Here is a 21,758-nt window from a genome sequence, read left to right as displayed (position 1 = left end):
GAACGTCAGCCTGAGTAGATTGGCGCGTGGGCTGTGGAAGGGGAGGCGTCCGGGCGGGAAGGGCCCTTAGTCCCGGAGGGAGCGGGGGAGAGACACGCCGGCATCTCCCAACTCTCTACTCATGTCCGTGACTGCTTTATTCTTTAGATGTTTTTAAAAATTTTGCGTTAGCCAATTTAATCCTGCAAACTCGATTTGCACAAAAGAGCACAGGAACTAGTCGAGAGCATCTTGTCCTGAACAGTATATTACGCTTCTTCCCCCGGCAGCTCTAGAATTTTTGGGAGGGTCGTAAATAGAATGGGGTCTGGAAGGGTTAGCCATTTGAACCTGGTGAAATTTCTCTTCCTGCCCCCATCCCTGCGTTCTAGCAGCGTCTGTTTCGACACTTGGCTATTCTTTAGACAGTGCTTTTTCTATTAGCTCAAGTTAGGGGCCTGGAAATACTAGCATGTGCTGGGGAGGTGGTGTCTCAGTAGCGACTGTAAAAGATTGCATACCTACCGGCAGTGCTTGCTGTTAGCCTGCAAAAATAGGGTAACTTACAAATTAACGGATAATAAAAAGGATGCTTTAAAAAATTAAACATACCTCACTTTTTCTTTGTAGATATGTATATCAACCATTTGTTCAGGCTGTGAAAGTTGAGCAATAAAATCCAAAGGAAGGAAAATAACGTTCTTTGTTTGGCTGTATCTGTACAAATTAATTTTTTAATAAGGTGCAAAATTATTCTGCCTGGACTTCTAATTTGTTTTACAAGTATCCTTAAGTCATGGATTTAGCAAAAACAGATCTTGTACCTGTTTCACAAAGTCAAAAAAGTTTGTCTGCTTTTGAGATTCTTCATACATGTATGCAGAGGTTATACATGATAGTGTGCTCTTTTTAACAGAATTTTTCAAGTGTGGCTTGTGTGTAATGTTTTGTTCATCTGTTATATTGATGGAAGACATGCTAGTAAGTTGATAGAAAACATCTAATCACCAACATTAATTTTATAACTTTTGGTCTAAATTGTTTAGTCTAAATTTAGAACTAAACAATTAGCATATTGAAACATAGCATCTCCTAAAAAGGAAATTCAAGGTATGGTATATAACATCCTAAAAGTAGGACCTAGATAATTGTTCACTTGAAATATTTGAAAGTCGTTGTCAATAAATGTGATTGCTTAAAACTAGCAAATGCTTGAAAATGAGCAAGGTTGAAATAATTCAGAGTGCAATTGTGTGTCTGTAAGCCTTTGTACTTGATTATTATTTCTCCTCTTAGTGATGTGTTTGGTCTTGTTGTTTTTTCATTTATAAGGAAAACCTTTGCAGCAAAATCTCAGGTCAAACCTCATTTTCAGTTGTAGCAAGAATCAGACCTGTAAGTGAACAGAGCCTGATCTATGCTGTTTTCATAGGCTTCTGAAGCAGTAGGGTTTTGATCCTTCCCAGAACACTTGGGTTTGCTCTGCAAGTATATATAAACCTGGTAAACTCTAAAAGCAGGCATTTCTTCTTGCTTTTCCCATTAGTATGATGTACAATTAACCTTTTCCCCCACAAAATAATGTACTAGCTCTTTTTTATTCTGCAACAGATTTTACCTTCACTCCTAAGAATAAAGGGTAATGGAGACTGAACAACAGGAGGAAACCTTTACCAACACAGAGACAAATGGTAAATTTTTTAAAGGGCTATTTTATTTTGAGGGGAAGGAAACTTTTTGAGTCTTGATGTTTCTAACTGTTTTGAAATGCTTTAACTGTATCAAATGCTTCATTTAATCTTTTAATTTTTAAATGTCCCATGTGGTTTTATGTAATTTTTGTATCACGAATATGTAATTTTTCTTTGGAAGTATTTTAGTCATGGTATAAGTAACTAAAAGTTATAAGGAAAGATTTGAAAATATTTGATAGCTAAATGCTCAGTTATTTGTATGGACAATGTGATCACGTAAAGATACTGTTAGGCGTATCTATTACTGTATTTAATTTATAGCAGTTGTTAGTTTGAGGAAATGTATATATATGTGAAATATCTCTAAATATTAGCTAAATGAAAAACCTTTTGGACATAATTAGTGAAGAAGAGTTAGAGCATTAGTATTGATTCAGGCCAGTTTTTAAAAATTATTTTAAATACTGCTTTCCTACTGTTTCACCAGTATTTCAGTATTGGACAAGCTACTTTTAATCTTTTGTGCTTTAAGGTTTTCCCAGTTGTAAAAGAAATACTAAGTAGGTGATGCAGCACTGTTGTAAACAGTGTTGTTTTTTCACAAAGTTTGAAAAATTTGCATTTCAGCTGTAGTTTATAGATTTGAATAAGTCTTCACTTATTAATTGATATGTAGACTGATGAAGTAAAAACCTGTTTCTGTCCTATAGGTGCTCAGGGTAGATGTCAGAAGTTAGCATTGGGCTAATGGGAGGGAATGCTTCACTGGGAATACAGTGCATAACTTGATATACAGTTTTATCATGACTTAGAAAGTTAAATATACATTTGTGTTTTCCCCCTATGGACCTGTCTACAGGCAAACGTCCTGCAGAAGATCTGGAAGAAGAACAGGCCTTCAAAAGGTCTCGGAATACAGATGAAATGGTTGAATTGCGCATTTTGCTTCAAAGCAAAGTATGCTCTTAGTATTGCTATGTTCCTGCTTATACCATTGCTTAAGACAGTGGTGACAGTGTATGTTTAGAAAGAACTTGTGCTTTATTTAAAATTTATTTAGGAATACTTGTGTGCATGAATGATAGTAGAAGTGTATTGCGATCTTCAATAATTTTTTTCAAGGGTGAGTGTAGCAATCTATGGGACTTCTTTGATTTTAAAAAAATGTACTTATTGAAAAAATAAAGACATAGAAATGATAAGCCGCTTCTCATGTTTGAATAGAACATAATTGTTTCCAGGGGAATGACTATGTATTAGTCTTTAGAAAGCAAGCAGTTTAGAGAATGATCAGCTTTTAATTGTAAATTAAATATGAGGCAAGATGAGGACTTCCTCAAGATTTTAGTAATTTCTCCAGATTTAATAAATCTATCAGTATTAACAGTAGGAAATATAAGAGAGTAATGTTTCATGGCTTGCAATTGCTTCATTGACTAGTATAAACAGTAAAACTGCTATTTATGAATCTCCTTTAGTATTTCCAGTTGATGCAGATGTTTGTGCTGTCTGAAGTAATTCAGTCTTTTGTCTTAGGGTAGGGGAATGTTACCTTTACATGGCATTTCTAATGAATAGTCAAGCTATGTGGAGTGCTGCAAAATATTTTTAGTGCTGTTAGCATCATGTATGAACTGCATAGTAAAAGTAATAATTTTGCATGTAGTTCTTGAAATAGCCTGGTAAAAAATTAGTTGTACAATTTCCCCTCTTGAATATCTTGAGTTTATTCCTCTTGATTTTAGCAACTAGAAATTAGCAATTGTTTATATTGGTTTTACATTCTTCAGACTGTACCTACCTGAGTGATCAGTTTTACATAGGCTTCAATCAAAAGTAGCATTTGCTCAAATATTTGGAGTGGGAAAGTGAAATTTGCAAACATTAAAAAAGTGATCAAATAAACTAGCAAAGCTGTTGACTTACATAACATGCATGGAAACCCATGTTTTTTTTCAGTCATATTCTAACTATGACATGGTTGTGCCCTGAGCAACCTGATCTAGCAAGTGGCATCCCTGTCCATGGGGGGGAGGGGGTTGGAACTAGATCATCTTTAAGGTCCCTTCCAACCCAAATCATTGTGTTAAACATGACAGATCCTAGGATAGACCTCTGTGGTACCCCACTTCTTACCAGCCTCTAGGTGCAATAAGATCCATTAACTATTACCAATCATCCAACCAGTTTTTTATTCATCTGCTTGTCTGCCTATGATTCTATGAGAATACAGGCAGAATTGCCTAGAAACTTAAATTTAAAATTGAAAAAATATTACTGAGTATTTTTATCTCTGCATTGATTTTTTTTACCTTTTTTTTTCCTCATGGTAAAACCACATCAGTTTGTTTTTATTTAATTTGAACCTTTCAAAAGGAAACAAGCCTCACCCCACCCTTAAATGCACCCCACAAGGTAATGCAGAAATAGATACATTGTTCTTAGTCTTTGGTTCAAAAAAACAGTCTGTGCTGTTTTAGCCTAATGTAAATTCTGAAAACTGTTTTCCAGAATGCTGGAGCAGTGATTGGAAAAGGTGGCAAAAATATTAAGGCACTTCGTACAGATGTGAGTATAACATGAGTTTGAATTAATTTAACGCCAATTCTTCCAGGGCACTGCATTGAAAACTTGATTGCATACATTTCTAGAAATTGAGAAATTCAAACCTAGACAACAATAATCTAATAAGCCAATTATAATGATTGTTGGAGACGATAACTTTAGTTTTTCAATTTGTGTTTTAATTGAAGCCCAGCTCAAGTTATGTGGGAGGAGAGGTTTATATTAAACCTCTTTGCTTTCAAACAGGGTTCCTCTAAATTACACAATTACATGAGTTAACATCTCTTATTAGAAATATTGGTAAAACTTAAAACCTGTAACTATACCATTTCCCATTTATGTGAATCCATTATAGTGCTATTGAAAACTATGTCTGGTGGCTGGCTTAAGGCAGCGATAAAAGAATTTTTGAACTTCCTTTAAAAAAGATCCCAAAACATAACGGTCCATCTGTTTTTGCTTTAACAGTGTGGACATAAAGCACAAAACCATTGATGTTAAGGTTGCATGATTTAGGTACAGGTATAGAACAGTAAAGAAACATTTTATTTTACTTGGAAGAATTTTTAAATGGTCATAACTTACTTAGCTATTCATATTTTATGTGGGTTGACTCTTGCGATTAGACACACATCCAGTGTAAATGTTATGTATTTATAAAACTTGGCAATGCTTCTTAAATTCTATTTGTTTACACTTGTGTACTTAGGATCAGCTACAGTTTTTTTCAAGCAAGACTGTGTTCAACACAATATTTGCTAATATATCATCACAGAATCAGTTCCATCCAAGTTCACAAACTATTGCAACTAGAATTGAGGATTAAGCTGAAATGGTCAGGAATCATGCCAACAAACTTTGGCAGCTAGTGGTTTTGTTTGTTTAAGTAAATAAACACATCACTTTACTCCAGATAATTTAACTGGTCTGGAATACTACCTTTCCCAACTTTCTCAAGGTTTCAGTAATATGAATCTCAACAGTTTTTGTGTCTACCTTCATGAGCTAGCCTGCTACTGAAACATCATTGTTAAAAGTAAAATGTAGTTTAGTTGGATAACATAACTTGTGAAGATCCATACTGTTAAGTCACATTTGATGTAGCAATCCATTATTGTGTTAGTCTTCAAAGCAATTTACACTTGCTTCATTAGCTGAAAGTAATAAGTATAGTTTGTATTAAATTAAAATTTATTGCTTTTCCCCCTTTTCCCTCTCCTTGTTTTTTTGGCCATATATCTCCGTTACCCATGTACTGGATCGACTTGCCCCTGCGTTGCCCACCATGACGTTGGCCTATCCGCCCCTGAACGCCCATGTGAAAACCCTGGTTGGCTATGCCCAAAAATGTGCTTGTTGCCAAACGGGTACCATACTTGACAACTACTGATTGAATGCCCATGCCCAATGCCAACATCCACGAACGCCAATGACCAATGCAGTACAATGCCAGTGTTTCAGTCCCAGACAGCAGTGGCCCCGAGCGGTATGTCCCAACAGTTTATGCCTCACTGCCTGATTAGAAAGAGAGAAATGTCTTTTATTACCTGCCTTTGATATAAATAGTATCCCCTTATAGACCGTGTATTGTTTTTTTAAAAGTTTGCTGTCTTATTTTCCCCATTAAGTCTTTTTGTCACTGAATTTTTACGTGAGTTGGCCACCCAAACAATCCACTAATTTTATTTCAATTGAAAGAGCACAGCTTCAAGTGTTGTATATTTACTGTATTATAAATCAAATTGTTTCAGGAGTCTCTTGCTCTGGTCTTTGTGGCCCACCTTTCTTCCCCCCAGCATTGTCCATTCATAATTATTTCTGCTGAAATACTAACTCTAGTTCACTTTTCTTCACTTCTCATTGTGTTATATTTTTGTTTGTTTGTGGGGTTGGTTTTTTGTTTTGTTTTGGGGTTTTCCCCCTTGTATTTATGTTGCATTTTTTGCAGAGCCCATTAGTAATCTAATTTCTAACTGGTATCTCAACCTTACTCCAGATATAATGTTGGCTACTTACATATCCTCACCTTTTCTATAAAAAAGGTGTGCTAGTTTTACCAATGTAATGTTAAGGGTATACTAAATTAGTGGTGGCAGGGAAAATGAATATTCACTCATACTTTAAGTTTTGCGTCGATTTCTTGCCTGGTTAATCTGTCTGAGCCCTTCCAAAAGCTTTCGTGAGTTCTCTTGCACTCTCTGCAAGACCTGCCTAGCCTTAAATTCTTATATTCATCATGCATATGTATTGGACATAAACAAAGATGCATGTGTTGTAAATCCAGTGAACAGGTTTACTTTAAATGGAGAATATTAATTGTAAGGTCTTCGGTGTAGTCAGTCTTGTTAGAATTTTGTGTATGATTATGAATAATAAACTTATTTCTGCTACTTTCCACCTTCTCTATGTTTTCTGACACTATGGCCTCTTAACAGTATCTTGAGTATAAGTGCAGATACAGAGACAATTGGAGAAATCTTGAAGAAGATTATCCCTACTTTGGAAGAGGTATGTCTCTTAGGTTTGTTTCTTTTTCAGAGGTATAAATTTAGATTTTAAAACAAGATAATTCTAGATGATTGTGTCCTATTTTTAATATATTAAAATAAAAAGTAAAACCTAGCCTTTTTTTGAAAGAAGACCTATAGCTCTCAATGTACGTGCTTGCATTTTTTTAATAGGGGACAGAGAAAATTTCTTAGAAGAATAATATTTGGAACAGCCTCCTTCCCTTCAAACCACCTGTTTCCTGACTAGTTCCCAATTTAAAGTAGCTCTACTGTAATTTCCATTCTGCCTTTGCATTGTAATCAAGTGTGTTGCGCTGTTGGATATATTAAAATTCTATACAACAGCAATAATAATAAAATAAATAAAGCTTATTTGACATCACCTTGTGTTGAGGCAAATTACTTAAAAATGTGATTTTTTTTTTAATAGTAAATACAGTATTACAGTTCAGCAGTAAATGAAGTCATACCATGATGTTTGGAGAAAAATCTTAAAGAAAATCAAAATTAGTATTTGTATTTTTCAATTATTTTTCCCCTGACTAATATTTTATTCTTGTATGCATCTTACAGTACCAGCACTACAAAGGTAGTGACTTTGACTGTGAATTAAGACTTCTAATTCACCAAAGTCTAGCAGGAGGAATTATTGGTGTCAAGGGTGCTAAAATCAAAGAACTCAGAGAGGTACTGTTTCCTATTCTTTTCAGATTCTGCTTTTATTCTATAAACAAAATATTTTTTTATGTTCATATGCTGTGAGTGTAAACTTCATCTATGATCTATGAGATCCTTAAGAACATATTTCATACATGAAGTAGCAATTGGTGATAGAGCCCAGAACTACTTATAAAGCTTTTAAGTGTATTAGCAGTAATCTTTATAAATAAAGGATACTTTTTTAAATTCAAATGCCATTCATCAGGAACTGCTAAATAGGTTATATCGATGGTGTTAGACAAGGAAGACTATTTAGTGTGAATAGATCTCCATAAGCTATTTAATGATAATTTAATAGATGTTTAAATATTGTTATAAAAAAGTATGGTGGGATTTTCTTAGGTTTTTGTTTGTTTAGTTTTTGGGTATTTCAACTTTCACTTCCTCAAAGGCCACTTTTTCCTTTGTGAAGGAATGAGGTTTTGTCTTAAAAAGCTCGTGGTCTCTATCAATCTAGAGTGTTCTTTTCTGTCCTTTCCTCACATTGCATCAAAGGCAATTCCAGGTCCGTTTAGGCATAACTTACTATTTGCGTGGAATGAGGGAAAGGCAAGATGAATAGACATAATCCTAGCAACATTGCTGTCTTGCATCCAAAGCATGTTTTTATGACATATGAAGGCCTATATAACCTGTAAGGTTGTAATGAATATGTGGTCCTTTTGCTTGTATTTGATTAAATAACCGTGTAGATGAGCCATAATTAAAAGACTTCAAAAATCTAAATTTTTAACTAGCATTTCATACCAACTGGTGCCATTGCAGGTATTAAAAATATAATATTTTAAGATTAAATTTGATGTAAGAACTCGGAAGCCAAGCATTCACTTAAAGTGACTAGAAGTTGAATGATTTGTTTGACCGTTTCTTTTAAAATGTTTTAGTGTGTGTCTTACCCATTTTGTTTTCAATAAGTTCATAAAATTGTTTAAAATACTTCTATTTGAGAATTTTGGGGGTTGCTTTTCTTCTATTCAACAGAATACTCAAACCACCATTAAGCTCTTTCAAGAATGTTGTCCTCATTCCACTGATAGAGTGGTGCTTATTGGTGGAAAACCTGATAGAGTTGTGGAATGTATCAAGATTATCTTGGATCTTATCTCTGAGGTAATGTGTCTTAAACTTGTTCTTTCATTGGTATTCATGAAAGTTAGGATGATTTGGCTGGAAAATTATATCTTTCCATTTCTATTTTTAATTCATTGCCTATTCTCCAGTAACAAAATAAGCATTGGACTGTTAGCACCCTTTGAAATTATTCCTGCTTGCTAGAATTGGAGTGTACCTTATTGGAGAGAGAAGACATTTTTGGTATCAAAGGACTTAGTCATGCTTTACATATCCATAAAATAAGAAAATTTAAATTAGGGAGGAAGTGAGAGAAACATATGTGCCACCCATTGATAACAGCAATTTCTCTATCATAGATAAGCTCTCAGAAAGTATATCACTCCCCCGCCTTGCTTATGAGTATTGTGAAATAAAGAACATATTCAGCATGTATAAATTCATATTTATATATTTATTATATTAATTTAATGAAATATAGTTGTATCAGTGCTAACTGGTGGGAGGGGTGTTATTTTTGTTTTTGTGTGTCTTAGTCTCCAATTAAAGGACGGGCCCAGCCTTATGATCCAAATTTCTATGATGAAACATATGACTATGGTGGCTTCACAATGATGTTTGATGATAGAAGGGGACGTCCAGTAGGCTTTCCCATGCGTGGAAGAGGAGGCTTTGATCGAATGCCTCCTGGTCGTGGGGGACGACCTATGCCTCCATCAAGAAGAGATTATGATGATATGAGCCCTCGCAGAGGACCTCCACCACCTCCGCCAGGCCGTGGTGGCAGAGGTGGCAGCAGAGCTCGTAATCTTCCTCTTCCTCCTCCACCACCTCCTCGTGGCGGGGAAGCTGTTGCATAAATGCATTGTACAAGTTGAGTAACATTTACTGAATTGTGTTCATGTTTCCAGGACTTGTTTCACACTCCATGTTGCTAGTAGTTATTCAGAATTGAGTGTGTATTGCACCAGAAAATTTTGAAAGCATTTGAATTTAATTATTTCTACAGTATTATCAGGACTAGTAGTTCTGTAACTTTATGTCATTCAGAACTAGGCTAAAGCATTTAGAAATTCATAATTGTGTGCAAATTGTTAAAACTTGAATTAGAATATATAAACTAGCTCATAACATGAGTCATATGCTGCTGCTTTTTCTCATTTTAGAGATCTTATGTCTTATGACCGAAGAGGTAGACCTGGAGACCGTTACGATGGAATGGTAGGAGGCTAAAATTTATTTTACTTAGTAAATACAGTTAGCACTTTGAGGAAACTTCTTGAATACATACATTTAAGTGTGGAACATGTGTGCCTCTGATAAACTTTGATATCTCCACAGTCTTTTGGCCATACAAATGGTCTCCCCAAGAATACAACTGTTGGAGGTGTAAAGAGTATTTGGGATGTGATCTGCTGTGTGGTTTTAGTTTGTGGGATTTTGGTTGGTTGGTTGGTTGTTTTTCCCTGCCTACCATCAATAATGTAATAGAAAGTTGGTAGAGCACAGTCCCTTCAAGTTTTAATTACACAGACCTTCTTGGAGACTGTTTCTTGTAAATCAGGATGACAGAAATAGAAATTGGTAGGCTGTTCAGATTAAGAAAGCATGTCAGAACAATGTTTTCCAACAAATGTTAACAAAATTTAAGAGAACATGAATAATATCTTTAAAGGGATCTAGTTGGTCTGGCAGATAATTGCTTTTTCAATTCAGTTCTTTATGCCAATTTATGTCTGAAAAAAATCTACTATGATTTCAAATGTTTTGGAGCCAGGACCACTCATAAGATGAATTTTAAATGAAATTAGATACATTTCAACCATGTTGGGCAGTGAGGAGAATTAAAAAATGCGTAAAGATATTCTTCCATGTTGTACTCTGAAATATGACTTCCTGGTAGTAATTTATTGTATCCTCTTTCCTGGGAAGAGAAATTCGAGGTATCTGGGAAGTAAACCTCTGGTTAACAATCTTTTTTTTTTTTTTAACCTCTTCTGGCTCTGGCACATTCTTTAAGATGACAGGTTAGATGAGATTATTTTAAATAAATGGAAGAGAAAGTAGAGGAACTATGAAATGGGCTACCTAAATGAAATTTACACGTTGGTGCCTCCTGGGAGGAAGAGGCAATTACTTCCAGTAACACATACTGGAAGAACATCTTGAAACAATGTCACAATTGAGGCACCGGAAGCCTGGTAGAAATACTAAAATTAAAGACTTGCATTTAAAATTACTAAAACCAAACAAACCACCCCCACCCTCCCAAAAAAGAAGTAAACAAACTCACAATAAAACAAACAAACCCACAACATTAAAACCAGCAAGTTGTCTATGCTACTCAGAATCTTAAGAAACTAGGAGTTAGGAACTAGACCTCTAAGAGCACTTCTTTGTATTTTCATGTTTTCAAAGCTCGGGTTTTGTGTTTTCTTATTTGCATCTGGTAAAACCAATGTCAGGGCATATAAACAGAGCAATCTGCCCTTCCTTGGGTATGTGGTTGAGAACAGTCTTCAGCTTGGGGCAATAGTGTGTTCTAGTTCTGTTCCATTCCATTTAGAATAGAGAAATCTATTTGAACTCTAGTCTGACTTTGATCAGGTTGACCTTGGCTTTCTTGACACGAGTTTCTACAAATAAATAGGAGTCATCTCTGCTCGCTTGTTTTCCACATCCTGAAAAGCAATTCTATTTCTTCCTCTTCACAGTGGAGCTGCTCATGGCTTTGGCTGCTTTATGCATGAGTTTCATAGACAGCCTACAATGAGGACTGCTTTCTGACACAGATCTTATTTAATTTCTACTTTTGGCTAGCCATAATCCCAGTATCCTTAATTGTATAAGCACATGAAAAGTCTTTCCATGGATTGTGAGGCTAAAGCTGAAAGTGTCATACCAGAAATATAAGGTCTTGAGCTACTATACATTTCACATAGAAACCATTCTGTAATGAAACATTTAGAGTAAACCAACATCCTTGTGATTTGTGAAGTAATGCATGGGAAAGGCTAATTTCAGAGAGCAGGACTGCCATTTTACATAAATACATTAAAAGGCAAGAATAGTCTTTTCCGACCAACATCTTGGAGATGTTGAATCTACAGAAATCCTCATTTTCTGCCAGATCTCTTCTCTAAAAATGAGAAAGTTCAGACTTGTAAGATGGTGAACCAAGACTTTTTTAAGATGTAACAAGACTGACAGTCTTGTAAAGTTGAAGATGGGAGGAAAAAATAATTGTGTGTGTGTATGTATATATATATTTATATATATATAATTTATTCTGAAGCATTTTACTGGAAAACATACATGCATTGTTTCTCATATTTACAGTGGTATATATTTTAGGTTGTAAGTACTAAATGCCTATGGGCCAGGACAGCTATTTTGATAGCTGAGAAAACACAAATGCATTTCTGCTATTTTTTTTAACACCCCCTTCCCCATGGGTGCTTTAGATAGACAAATGCACAAAAACATACCAGGGAAAAAATAAGGTGGAGAAGTACATATAGAGGTGTTTAATCCTCCACTTCCCCTTTTTTTTTTTTGTTATAATGGCCTATGCCTAATGCTTTCAAAGTATTTTTAAATTGGAGTTGAACAAGAGCTAAATCAGTGTCTGTTGTAGTGTATGTTCAGACACCTCATCTGGTTTTTCTCATTCAAATGATTTCTACTGCTAAATCATTATATATATATGTGTGTGTGTGTGTATATACATGTGTCTGTATTAGGACTATTGTACATACCCTAAAAAAATATTAAACATACTTTGTTTTAAGAGACTTGATGTTAAAGAGCATGTCAAAAAAGAGAGTGAAGAAAATATGCTTGACACATCTACATAAATACTAAAATTAACAAAATTTCAATTTTCACTCTTCTGGGCCAAGGAATTTCCCATCAGTTAGTATTGCATGTGTATTTTTCAATTGCATGCAAAAGGCAATAAATTCTTATTCATACTAATAATTTTGTCTTATCCAGTCATTGTTGTATTTGGTTTTGATTAATTTGTGTTGGTTACCAGTAGTAACTAGCACAAATGAGTCTGTCGAGAAGAAAATTGTATGCACCTAATATTTTAGGAACCATTTTTAAAGGAGCACTTATATTTTCATAGAATCACAGAATATCCTGAGTTAGAAGGGACTCACAATGATCATTGAGTCCAACTCCTGGCTCTGTACAGGAGACCCCAACAATCCCACCCTGTGCCTGAGAGCATTGTCCAAATGCTTCTTGAGCTCTGGCAGCCTTGGGGCTGTGACCAGTGCCCTGGCTTCTAGTGCCCAACCACCCTCTGGGTGAAGAACTTTTCCTGGTATCCTCCCCTGACACAGCTTCATGCTGTCTTCTTGGGTCCTGTCACTGGTCACCCGAGAAGAGATCAGTGCTGCCCCTCCACTTCCCCTTTTGAGGAAGATGTAGACTGCAATGAGGTATCACCTCAGTCTTCCCTTCTCCCATGACCTCAGCTGTTCCTCATAGGGCTTCCCCTCAAGACCCTTCACCATCTTCATAGTCTGCCACCCTCTGGGTGAAGAACTTTTCCTGGTATCCTCCCCTGACACAGCTTCATGCTGTCTTCTTGGGTCCTGTCACTGGTCACCCGAGAAGAGATCAGTGCTGCCCCTCCACTTCCCCTTTTGAGGAAGATGTAGACTGCAATGAGGTATCACCTCAGTCTTCCCTTCTCCCATGACCTCAGCTGTTCCTCATAGGGCTTCCCCTCAAGACCCTTCACCATCTTCATAGTCTGCCTTTGGATGCTCTCTAATAGCTTAATATCTTTCTTCTAGTTTGGCACCCAAAACTGCACACAGGACTCAAGGTGAAGCCACTCCAGTGCAGAGCAGAGCAAGAGAATCACTTCCCTTGACCGGCTGGTGATGCTGGGCCTGATGCATCCCAGGACACAATTGGCCCTCCTGGCTGCCAGGGCACTGCTGCCTCATGTTAAACTTGCCATCAAGCAGGACCTCCAGGTCCCTTTATGTGGTGTTGCTTTCCAACATCTTTTTCCCCAGTCTGTACATCCAGGGTTGTCCCATCCCACGTTCAGAATCCAGCACTTTCCCTTGTTGTACTTGATATGGTTGGTGATGGCCTCTCATTTGTTGAGGTCTCTCTGCAGGGCCTCCCTGCTTTTAAAGGAGTCAATAGCTCCTCCCACTTTAGTGTTGTTGGCAAAATTACTTAGTATACCTTCAAATCTTGTGTCCAAGTCATTTATGAAGATGTTAGAGAGAGCTGGCCCTAAAATAAAGCCCTGCAGAACCCCACTAGTGACAGATCACTAGTCTGATGTCATCCCATTCACTATAACCCTTTGTGCCTGACCTATGAACCAGTTGTTCACCCATTGCATGACATTGTTATCCAGCTATGTGCTGGACATTTTGTCCAGAAGGATCCTGAGAGAGACAGTATTTGAAAGCTTTACTGAAATCTAAAATGATCACATCAACTGGCTTCCCTTGATCAAGTGGGTGGGTTACCTTGTCAAAAAAGAAATCAAGTTTGTCAAGCGGGACCTTCACCTCATGAAGCTGTGCTAGCTGTGACCAATGACTGCAACATAGTCATTATCTATCACATGTTTTTCAGTAACTCCCAGAATAATCCTCTCCATAAGTTTACCAGGTACTGAAGTGAGACTGACAGGCCTGTAGTTACCATGGTCATCCTTCTTGCCCTTGAAAATTTGGACAACCTTTGCCAGCTTCCAGTCAGCTGGGACCTCTCCAGATTCCCAAGATCGTTCAAAAATCATTGAGGGAGGTCTCACAATGACATCAGCCAGCTCTTTGGGTACTCTTGGATGAATCCCATCAGGCACCATAGATTTATAGGGATGCACCTGGAGCAGCGCTGAACTACAGGGTTAACTGGGAGTTGATCATTCTTGCAGTCATGGTCCTCCAGCTCAGGGTGCTGGGACCTCCTTGGTTTGTCATCTGAGTTGAAGACAGAGGCAAAGAATGCATTAAAGACGTTTGCCTTGTCTCTGTGAGGTGGCCATCTTCATCCTGTAACAGGCCAATGTTATTTATGGTCTCCTTTTTGCTACTGATATATTTTTAAAAACTTTATTGTCCCCCACAGTTCTGGCAGCTTCAATTCCAGTTGAGCTTTGGCTGCCCAGATTTTCTCCCTACTGGGGCAAGCAGCATCTCTGTATTCTTCCCATATCACCTGATCTTGCTTCCACTGGGCATACACCTTCCTCTTTTGCCTTAGCTCCAGAAAAAGATCCTTGCTCAGCCAAGCTGGCCTTCTGCCTTGCCTGCTTGACTTCTGACATTTGGGAATTGCCTGTACCCTTAGGAGGTGGTGCTTAAGAAGTGACCAGTACTAATGGACCCCAGCACCTTCCAAAGCATTTTCCCAGGGGACCTTACTTGTTCCCTGAGCAGCTTGAAGTCTTCTCTCCTCATGTCCAGGGTTGAAGTTTTGCTGGCACTTTTTTTCCTCTCACCAGAGATTTTAAACTTGATTGTTTTGTAGTCACTGTGGCCAAGGTGGCCACCAATCGCCACTTCACTCTTGGGCTCCTCTGTTAATGAGCAACAAATCAAGGAAGGCCCCTTTCCTAGTTGGCTCCCCTAGTATCTGTACCATGATGTCATCCAGGTGTTTTTGGGAATCTTCTGGCCCTGGTTGTACCAGCTGTGTGGTGTTCCAGTTAACATCCAGCAAGATGAAGTCCCTCAAAATGACAAGGGCAGTTGATTTGGAGGTGTCCCTTAGTTCCTTAAAGAATAATTCATCAGTGGTGTCATCCTTTTTTTGGTGTGCCATCCATGTTATTTTGCATGTTTTAACTCAGCAAAGGCCTTTGCCATAATAGTAATTTGAAGTGGATACTACAAATTGTATTTTTATAATTTTGTTGCATTTTTTCCCAACATTTGTTAAGGAAGACTAAAGGAAAGATATGCTATATATCACACTTTAAAAAAAAAGTAATTGGATTTCCAATATAATTAGACAGTAGTAGATTATTAGTTTAGCTGTTGGCTGTATGAGGTATATGGAAAATAATAACATGAGAAGCTGTCTCCTTCCTGCTTGACCTGTTGGTGACACAGATATATTAATGACAGTTACTTGTTTTATTAAATGCCTTTCCTGTTTTATTTTTATGCATAAGAGAAGTAGAAGGTTTTGGTATCTGAGAGTAACATCTTTTACTATATAGTGCAGTTCCAGTACTTAGAGGTAAAAAAAACCAAGTAACCAACTGTTCAAGCTTTGCTCGGCCCTTAACTGTCTGAATCCTTTGTGTAAGAGGAAAATGTGTTTATGCGACAGAAACAAGGGAAAAAGGAAGTGTGACCAGTAACAGTTCCCTAGCAGTGAAAGTAAAAGGGAGTAAATCATGTAACTGGTCTGTTATTTACTTTTGAGCCTTTGTAGTAGTTTTAAGTAGTGCAGAAAAATGTTTCTTTATATTGCTCTGTGTGTGTTTGCCAAGTTATCTATAAGTCTCCATAACATGGACTTAATTTGGATTAATTTCCTCTTTTTCTTCTATTACATTGTCCCTGGAAGATGATGCAGTGTCATGTAGATGCCTGTGATGACATGCAGCCACCAGAGTTGGTGAGTGTGCTCATGCTTTTATTTGACTAGTTTAATAGTTTATTTTTGAGGAAAATAATTTGACTTGTTTAAGTGATAACTGGAATTTTTTGATATCAAATGTAGTTAGTGGCAGCTTGCATCTTTGAAAAGTCCCTAAAGCTGTCATTGTAACTCAAGTTATTAGCAGTTTATGTCCTAAGCAGTAAATCCTATATAGCAGTTAATGTTCCTCAATGGAAGCATGCAGCAGCACAGCCAAGAGAAGCTTTTCTGTAGTGCTGTCTCTTTTGTACCCTATTTTACTGTTTCTGTTGTAACTTTTGCTGTAACTCTTGCTTTGTCAGCACCCTGTAGATGCATCTGTTTAGGACTGTGTTTTATTTTAACTTCATCATGTTGTGCTTTCCCCTGTTTCAAATGAGGAATGCTAAAAGTAATTCTTTACTTATAGTTCTGGATAAACTTGTGCATTACCTATCCATATATTTGAAATATTCCACTTGATTTGTGTTTATCAAACTTCTTACTCTTAGAGGGTTTAGGGAGGAAAGTTCAAAGGGTATCAGCAAGTGTTTATGCTGTGTAGAAGATGTCAAAGTGCCACCAAATATTAAATGTTAGTTCCTAGCTTACATAAACATTGCAGTTAGAATTACTCATCTGCTGTCAAATTAATTTGCTGTCTTGTAGTCTGGGGAGGGGAAGCAGCAGAAATGATGAAGAAAATGATTGTTCATTACAAGTTAGCCCAAAAAAGAGATTCCCTGGGCAAAATATCAGCAGAAATAGGTAGAAGAGTATGTGTGGAATATGCAGCTCTGATCAGTCTCTGAATTAAGTTCTACGCAGCATCCTTCATTGTTTTGTATTTTGCACTCCACTACAAGCTCTTTTTATATTGTATTATGGTCAGTATTGCTAAGCAATGTGATTGCACAACACAGGTTGCTTAGAAACAGATAACTTTTTCTGAATAGCTTCCATTTTGATGTGGCTCTAAAAAGCTGACAGGTGTTTGGTTTTTGTTTTGGAAAAAATTATTGCGTTACAACTTCTGCAAACAAGTAGTTCACAGATTCCTGTATTTCAGTGTTATCAGTTGAGTTCTAGAGAAGTGTGCACATCTATTTCTGCTTCTACAGGAAAATTAAAATGAATATGTGTGCATACAAAAGGCATTAGATCAAATTAAGCACTTAATATCAAGTACCAGTCCTAAAAATAAAAACAGTCAGGAGTGCTGCAGTACAGTGATTTGGATTTGTTATATGATAGTTTTAGCAGAACAGTAGTAATAAGTGTCACGATTGTCCCTTCTAAGATGCAAAGGATTGTAGCATAGTCTAAATGGAGAGTGACAAGTTATAAAGTTATTAGAGTTGAATTGGTTTTTCCTCAAGATGGAGTAGGAGGGTTGACAGTTACCAGGTAAATGTCTTGTCTCAAACTGAAACTTTAATGTCTCCTGAGCTGTATAGGTAGTAATAATAAGGCTGAACTCTGATCTTTGGATTTGAATACTAGTTTAGTTCAAGGGTCAGGAATAGATCAATATCAAGAGCTGTTTACCAACTGAATTGTTAAGGTTGCTTGGTAAATTGGTATGGCTGGATCTTAATGACTTATTCTTAGAGATTTTAACAGAGCTAGCTAAAAGGTTCTTGTGAGATTCCTTCCTGCCCTCTTGTTCCTGGTCTGCCCTCTTCTCCACTTTGTCTTTAATGACAATTAGATTAAGGTTGTGGGTTAGGATTTTTGCATAAAATAGGCTCAAAGTTAGCAGTATAATACTTGAGATGAAAACATGTTAATGAATCACTGCTGGTTTCACTATTTAAGGTTTTTCTTTCTCTTTTTCTTATAGTTTGAGGGTGGCTCTGGATATGGTAAGTTTTTATAGAGAACTTTGACATGCACTTCATTTAGTCAGTAAGAGGCTTGATGCATATGTTTAAATCAGACTATTCTTACACAGGGGGCCGTGGTTCATATGGAGATCTTGGTGGACCCATCATCACAACACAAGTAACAATTCCCAAAGATGTAAGTGAGGCTGACTTGCTTTACAATTGTGTTTAAATAAATAAATAAAAAAGTCAGAGTCTTTTCTTAGGCTATGTAAGTAAATCAGAAGTATTTGGTATGCTTGATAAGTACTTTTAATATAAAGCGAGTGTTTCTAAATCATTGGAAGTTTATTCTTAAGGATGTTTGTTTTGTCTTGACTTTAGAGATTGCACTGAACTATTTTTAATTGTTAATATTCAATAATAGAGATGGTATCTATAACTTGGTTTTACAAACACTTGGTTCTTCCAACTTTATCCCACCTGTGTTTACTAATATACATTACAGCGACTGCTTTGAGGCTGTAAAAGAGTAAGCTTCCATTGAAACTCTTAAAGCTAAATGGATGGAAGCTACTTGAACAGTATTGTGCAGAGAAAGTTATATCAAGAAATGAATGCTTTATTTTTTCCCCTAGTTGGCAGGTTCTATTATTGGAAAGGGAGGCCAGAGAATCAAACAAATACGTCATGAGTCAGGAGCTTCAATCAAAATCGATGAACCGCTAGAAGGCTCAGAAGATCGAATAATAACTATTACAGGAACGCAGGACCAGATACAAAATGCTCAATATTTACTGCAGAACAGGCAAGTTGAAGCTTAATGCTGTACTTACTATCATTTTTAAACTGACTTTCCTACTACTACATTCTAAAGCTCTTCTCTGTAATAAAGTTTTTAGAAGACAGGATTTAAGTAACTATTGAACCTAACGTCTCTAGTGGTAGGTCTGCCTTGATTCTCTTTTCTCTGTTCTAACGAAAATGAAAATTCCCTCAAAACTAATCTTGATGGAAGACACCTTGGCCAAGCAGTCCTTTCATTTCTCTGGTGAAAATTGCTGCAAAAAATTACTTGTAATTAATTATATAGAACCTGTAGAAAATAGAGAAGATTTCAGTGGATGTTGGTCTAGTTCTGTGTGGAAGACTAGTGATTTTGTTGTTTTTAGATAACCGACAACAAATCACAGTCTGCCATATGGCACAGGCCATACCTCTACAGGACAAGTTGAAATCAATTGGTGCTGTTATGCAGCATTTCACATCTTGCTGGCATTACTTTCTCTTCTTCTGAATATTAATAGTTTTGGACATAGTTTACCTAGTTTTGCTTTAATAACATGTTGGCTATCATAGCATTTTTTAATGTTTACTTGAATGTTTGGCTTTAGATTGCTAATATTTAAATGTGCTTTTAAATAATTAAATGCCTATAATTATTAGTCATTACCCTTTCAAAATTATTTACTTTAAATAGTATTGGAAATTTATAGTTTAAGAATGCCATTGTAAATATTGATGCAAGATGTATGGTCAATCATTCTAATACATGCTTTTTTCTTTTTCTTTTATAGTGTGAAGCAGTATGCAGATGTTGAAGGATTCTAATGCAAGATTATTTTTTCTTTTTTATAGTGTGAAGCAGTATTCTGGAAAGTTTTTCTAAGACTAGTGAAGAACTGAAGGAGTCCTGCACCTTTTTTTTTTTTTTAATATCTGCTTCTGTTTAAATAGCCAACATTCCTCTGCTTCATAGGTGTTCTGCATTTGAGGTGTAGTGGAATCTGCTTTTCGCCAGATGTAATGTTTTAGTTCATTACAAATATTTGGGGTAGGAAAAGGTTGCACAAGACTAACAGTGAAATTTTGAAACAGCAGCAGAGTGGATTTTATTTTTGTTCAGTGGTAGTAAATTGTAATGTGTTTTTATTTTTCCTTTAGCTATTGTGAACACCCTGCTTTATGTACACTGTAATTTTTTAAATTTTTTTTTTGAAGGGGGGAAAGGACTGGTTGTTCACATGTCCCTGGCATCCTTTGAGGGCAGTGTGCAGAATGTAATGTTCTTTTTTAAGATGTATTCTACAATTTTTAAATAAATTTAGTGAACCTATTATTGGTGGATGTTTTTTAATATATGTAAGGTAATATCTAAAATGAATACACCCTTTCCCCCCCCCCACTCCCAAGAAAACGTGTAAATGAAAGTTGCTGTTAAGCTTACTCTTCTGCTTCTTTGATATAGATGGAGTTACATGTTTTTGGCAAATTAAAGAAACAGTGTGAAAACTGCCTTGGCTTTGCTATTTGGGGAAAAAAGTAAAAAAATATTAATGCTTACGTTGTGTGAAATTTGACCTTTTTTCATATTTTTAGCCCTCTGCAGTGTATATATATCTATATATAGGTGACAAAAAATATTTTAAAACTGTGATGCCACTGAGTTAAGTGGGTTAAATACACCTGGTTCTACACAGATTGCTTAATGCAAATATAGTTAAAAATAGCAGTTGATGAAATTAATGAATTTGTACTTTTCAGAGCTCATTTTTGTCAGATAGAAACTTTTATGAATTGACAAATTGGCAGTATCTAACTTGATTTTCATTGTATACAGACTCAATTTCTTTGGTTTCCCTGTTTCTTGAGTTCCATAGGAAATATTTGTGAGAAATTAAAAAATAATAAAGTACTTCTGGATATTTCATGTAATACCTTGGCATTTGTATTTATAGTTTACAAGTTTTGTTTTCGCTTCCTAAATAAAAGCCAAAACCAAGATATTCGACAACTTTGTAAATCTCAGTGTGATTGATCCAGATTAAGTGGATTATTTCACTCTGGGGGGGTTGTGTCTTGAACTTTTTTTTTCTTATCTTTTTGAACCATATGGGGTAATTCCTGTCATAAGGAGCTACACTTAAAATGTCATAGGAAAGGGCAAGGAGCTAAGAGATTACCTACTTAGCAGAGCTGTAATAAATCCCTAGAAAACACCCAAAACCTGCTTTTTATTAGGGTAAAGGAGTATGGCAGTTTTCTCAGTAAATAAACATACACGTAGAATTGGTATTTCCTTAGGAATGGCTGAACATAAATTAAGAAATTAGCAACCTAGTAAAAAGGGTCAAACAAAACTGCAAATTTAAAACAAAATGGGTGCAGGTTTTTTTTCTATGCACTTCTACACTGTGTCTATGGTTTGTGTTTTTAAAATATTTTAGCAGGGAAAAAGCTGCACAAGTCAATATACAGAAGAATGTGTTTTGTTTTTTCTTGTTAATGATCTGCATCTTTTTAGAAGCTAGCCTATTCTTATAAACAAGTTAAGCACCGCCTCTAGCTTTAGTTGGGTTTTCTTTAAGGTTTCCTTAAAACCAAGCACTTATGTTTTGAGATGAGCCTAAGGGATTCCTACTGTAAAAGGAACTGGGTTTGGGATTTGTCTTATGCCTCTGTCCCCACCCCTCTTTTACCTACTGATTTAGGGCCAAAAAGATGCTTGTTTCTTGAGGACTATGGTGGTGTTCACAGGGGTCCCAGGACAAGGGAAGAGACGAGAATCTTGACTCCGTGTTTCAGAAGGCTGATTTATTATTTTATGATATATATTATATGAAAAGAAAATTATATACTAAAACTATACTAAAAGAATAGAAGAAATTATTTCATCAGAAGGCTAGCAAGGAATAGAAAAGAATGGAATGATAATAAAATCTTGTGACTGACCAGAGTCCAAGACAGCTGGACTGTGATTGGCCATTAATTAG

At 36.2% G+C, this 21,758-nt stretch overlaps 1 protein-coding gene across 12 annotated transcripts in view; it reads left to right on the top strand.

Moving 5' to 3' along the window:
• LOC102036912 (heterogeneous nuclear ribonucleoprotein K) overlaps positions 1–20,779 on the top strand; it is a 22,045-nt gene extending 1,266 nt beyond the window's left edge. For 4 of the 12 annotated variants that reach the window (XM_031065638.1, XM_031065640.1, XM_031065639.1 and 1 more), the window contains exons 2-15: positions 1,591–1,670; positions 2,533–2,630; positions 4,185–4,241; positions 5,681–5,724; positions 6,674–6,746; positions 7,322–7,435; positions 8,450–8,578; positions 9,076–9,383; positions 9,706–9,760; positions 16,106–16,156; positions 18,003–18,024; positions 18,099–18,181; positions 18,624–18,793; positions 19,563–20,779. In XM_031065638.1, the coding sequence (XP_030921498.1) occupies positions 1,622–1,670; positions 2,533–2,630; positions 4,185–4,241; positions 5,681–5,724; positions 6,674–6,746; positions 7,322–7,435; positions 8,450–8,578; positions 9,076–9,383; positions 9,706–9,760; positions 16,106–16,156; positions 18,003–18,024; positions 18,099–18,181; positions 18,624–18,793; positions 19,563–19,596 (1,287 nt within the window). In that variant the 5' untranslated portion in view covers positions 1,591–1,621 and the 3' untranslated portion in view covers positions 19,597–20,779. Of the gene's footprint in view, positions 1–1,590; positions 1,671–2,520; positions 2,631–4,184; positions 4,242–5,680; positions 5,725–6,673; positions 6,747–7,321; positions 7,436–8,449; positions 8,579–9,075; positions 9,384–9,705; positions 9,761–16,105; positions 16,157–18,002; positions 18,025–18,098; positions 18,182–18,623; positions 18,794–19,562 lie in introns of all 12 variants that reach the window. The other 8 variants (XM_031065633.1, XM_031065635.1, XM_031065634.1 and 5 more) reach the window with 5 other exon arrangements.
• The last annotated feature ends 979 nt before the right edge of the window (positions 20,780–21,758 follow it).

Source organism: Geospiza fortis, unplaced genomic scaffold (assembly GCF_000277835.1).
Source record: "Geospiza fortis unplaced genomic scaffold, GeoFor_1.0 scaffold288, whole genome shotgun sequence".
Classification (NCBI taxonomy): Eukaryota; Metazoa; Chordata; class Aves; order Passeriformes; family Thraupidae; genus Geospiza; species Geospiza fortis.
Note: the sequence above shows the minus strand (reverse complement) of the source record. Positions and strands in the feature narration are given on the sequence as shown.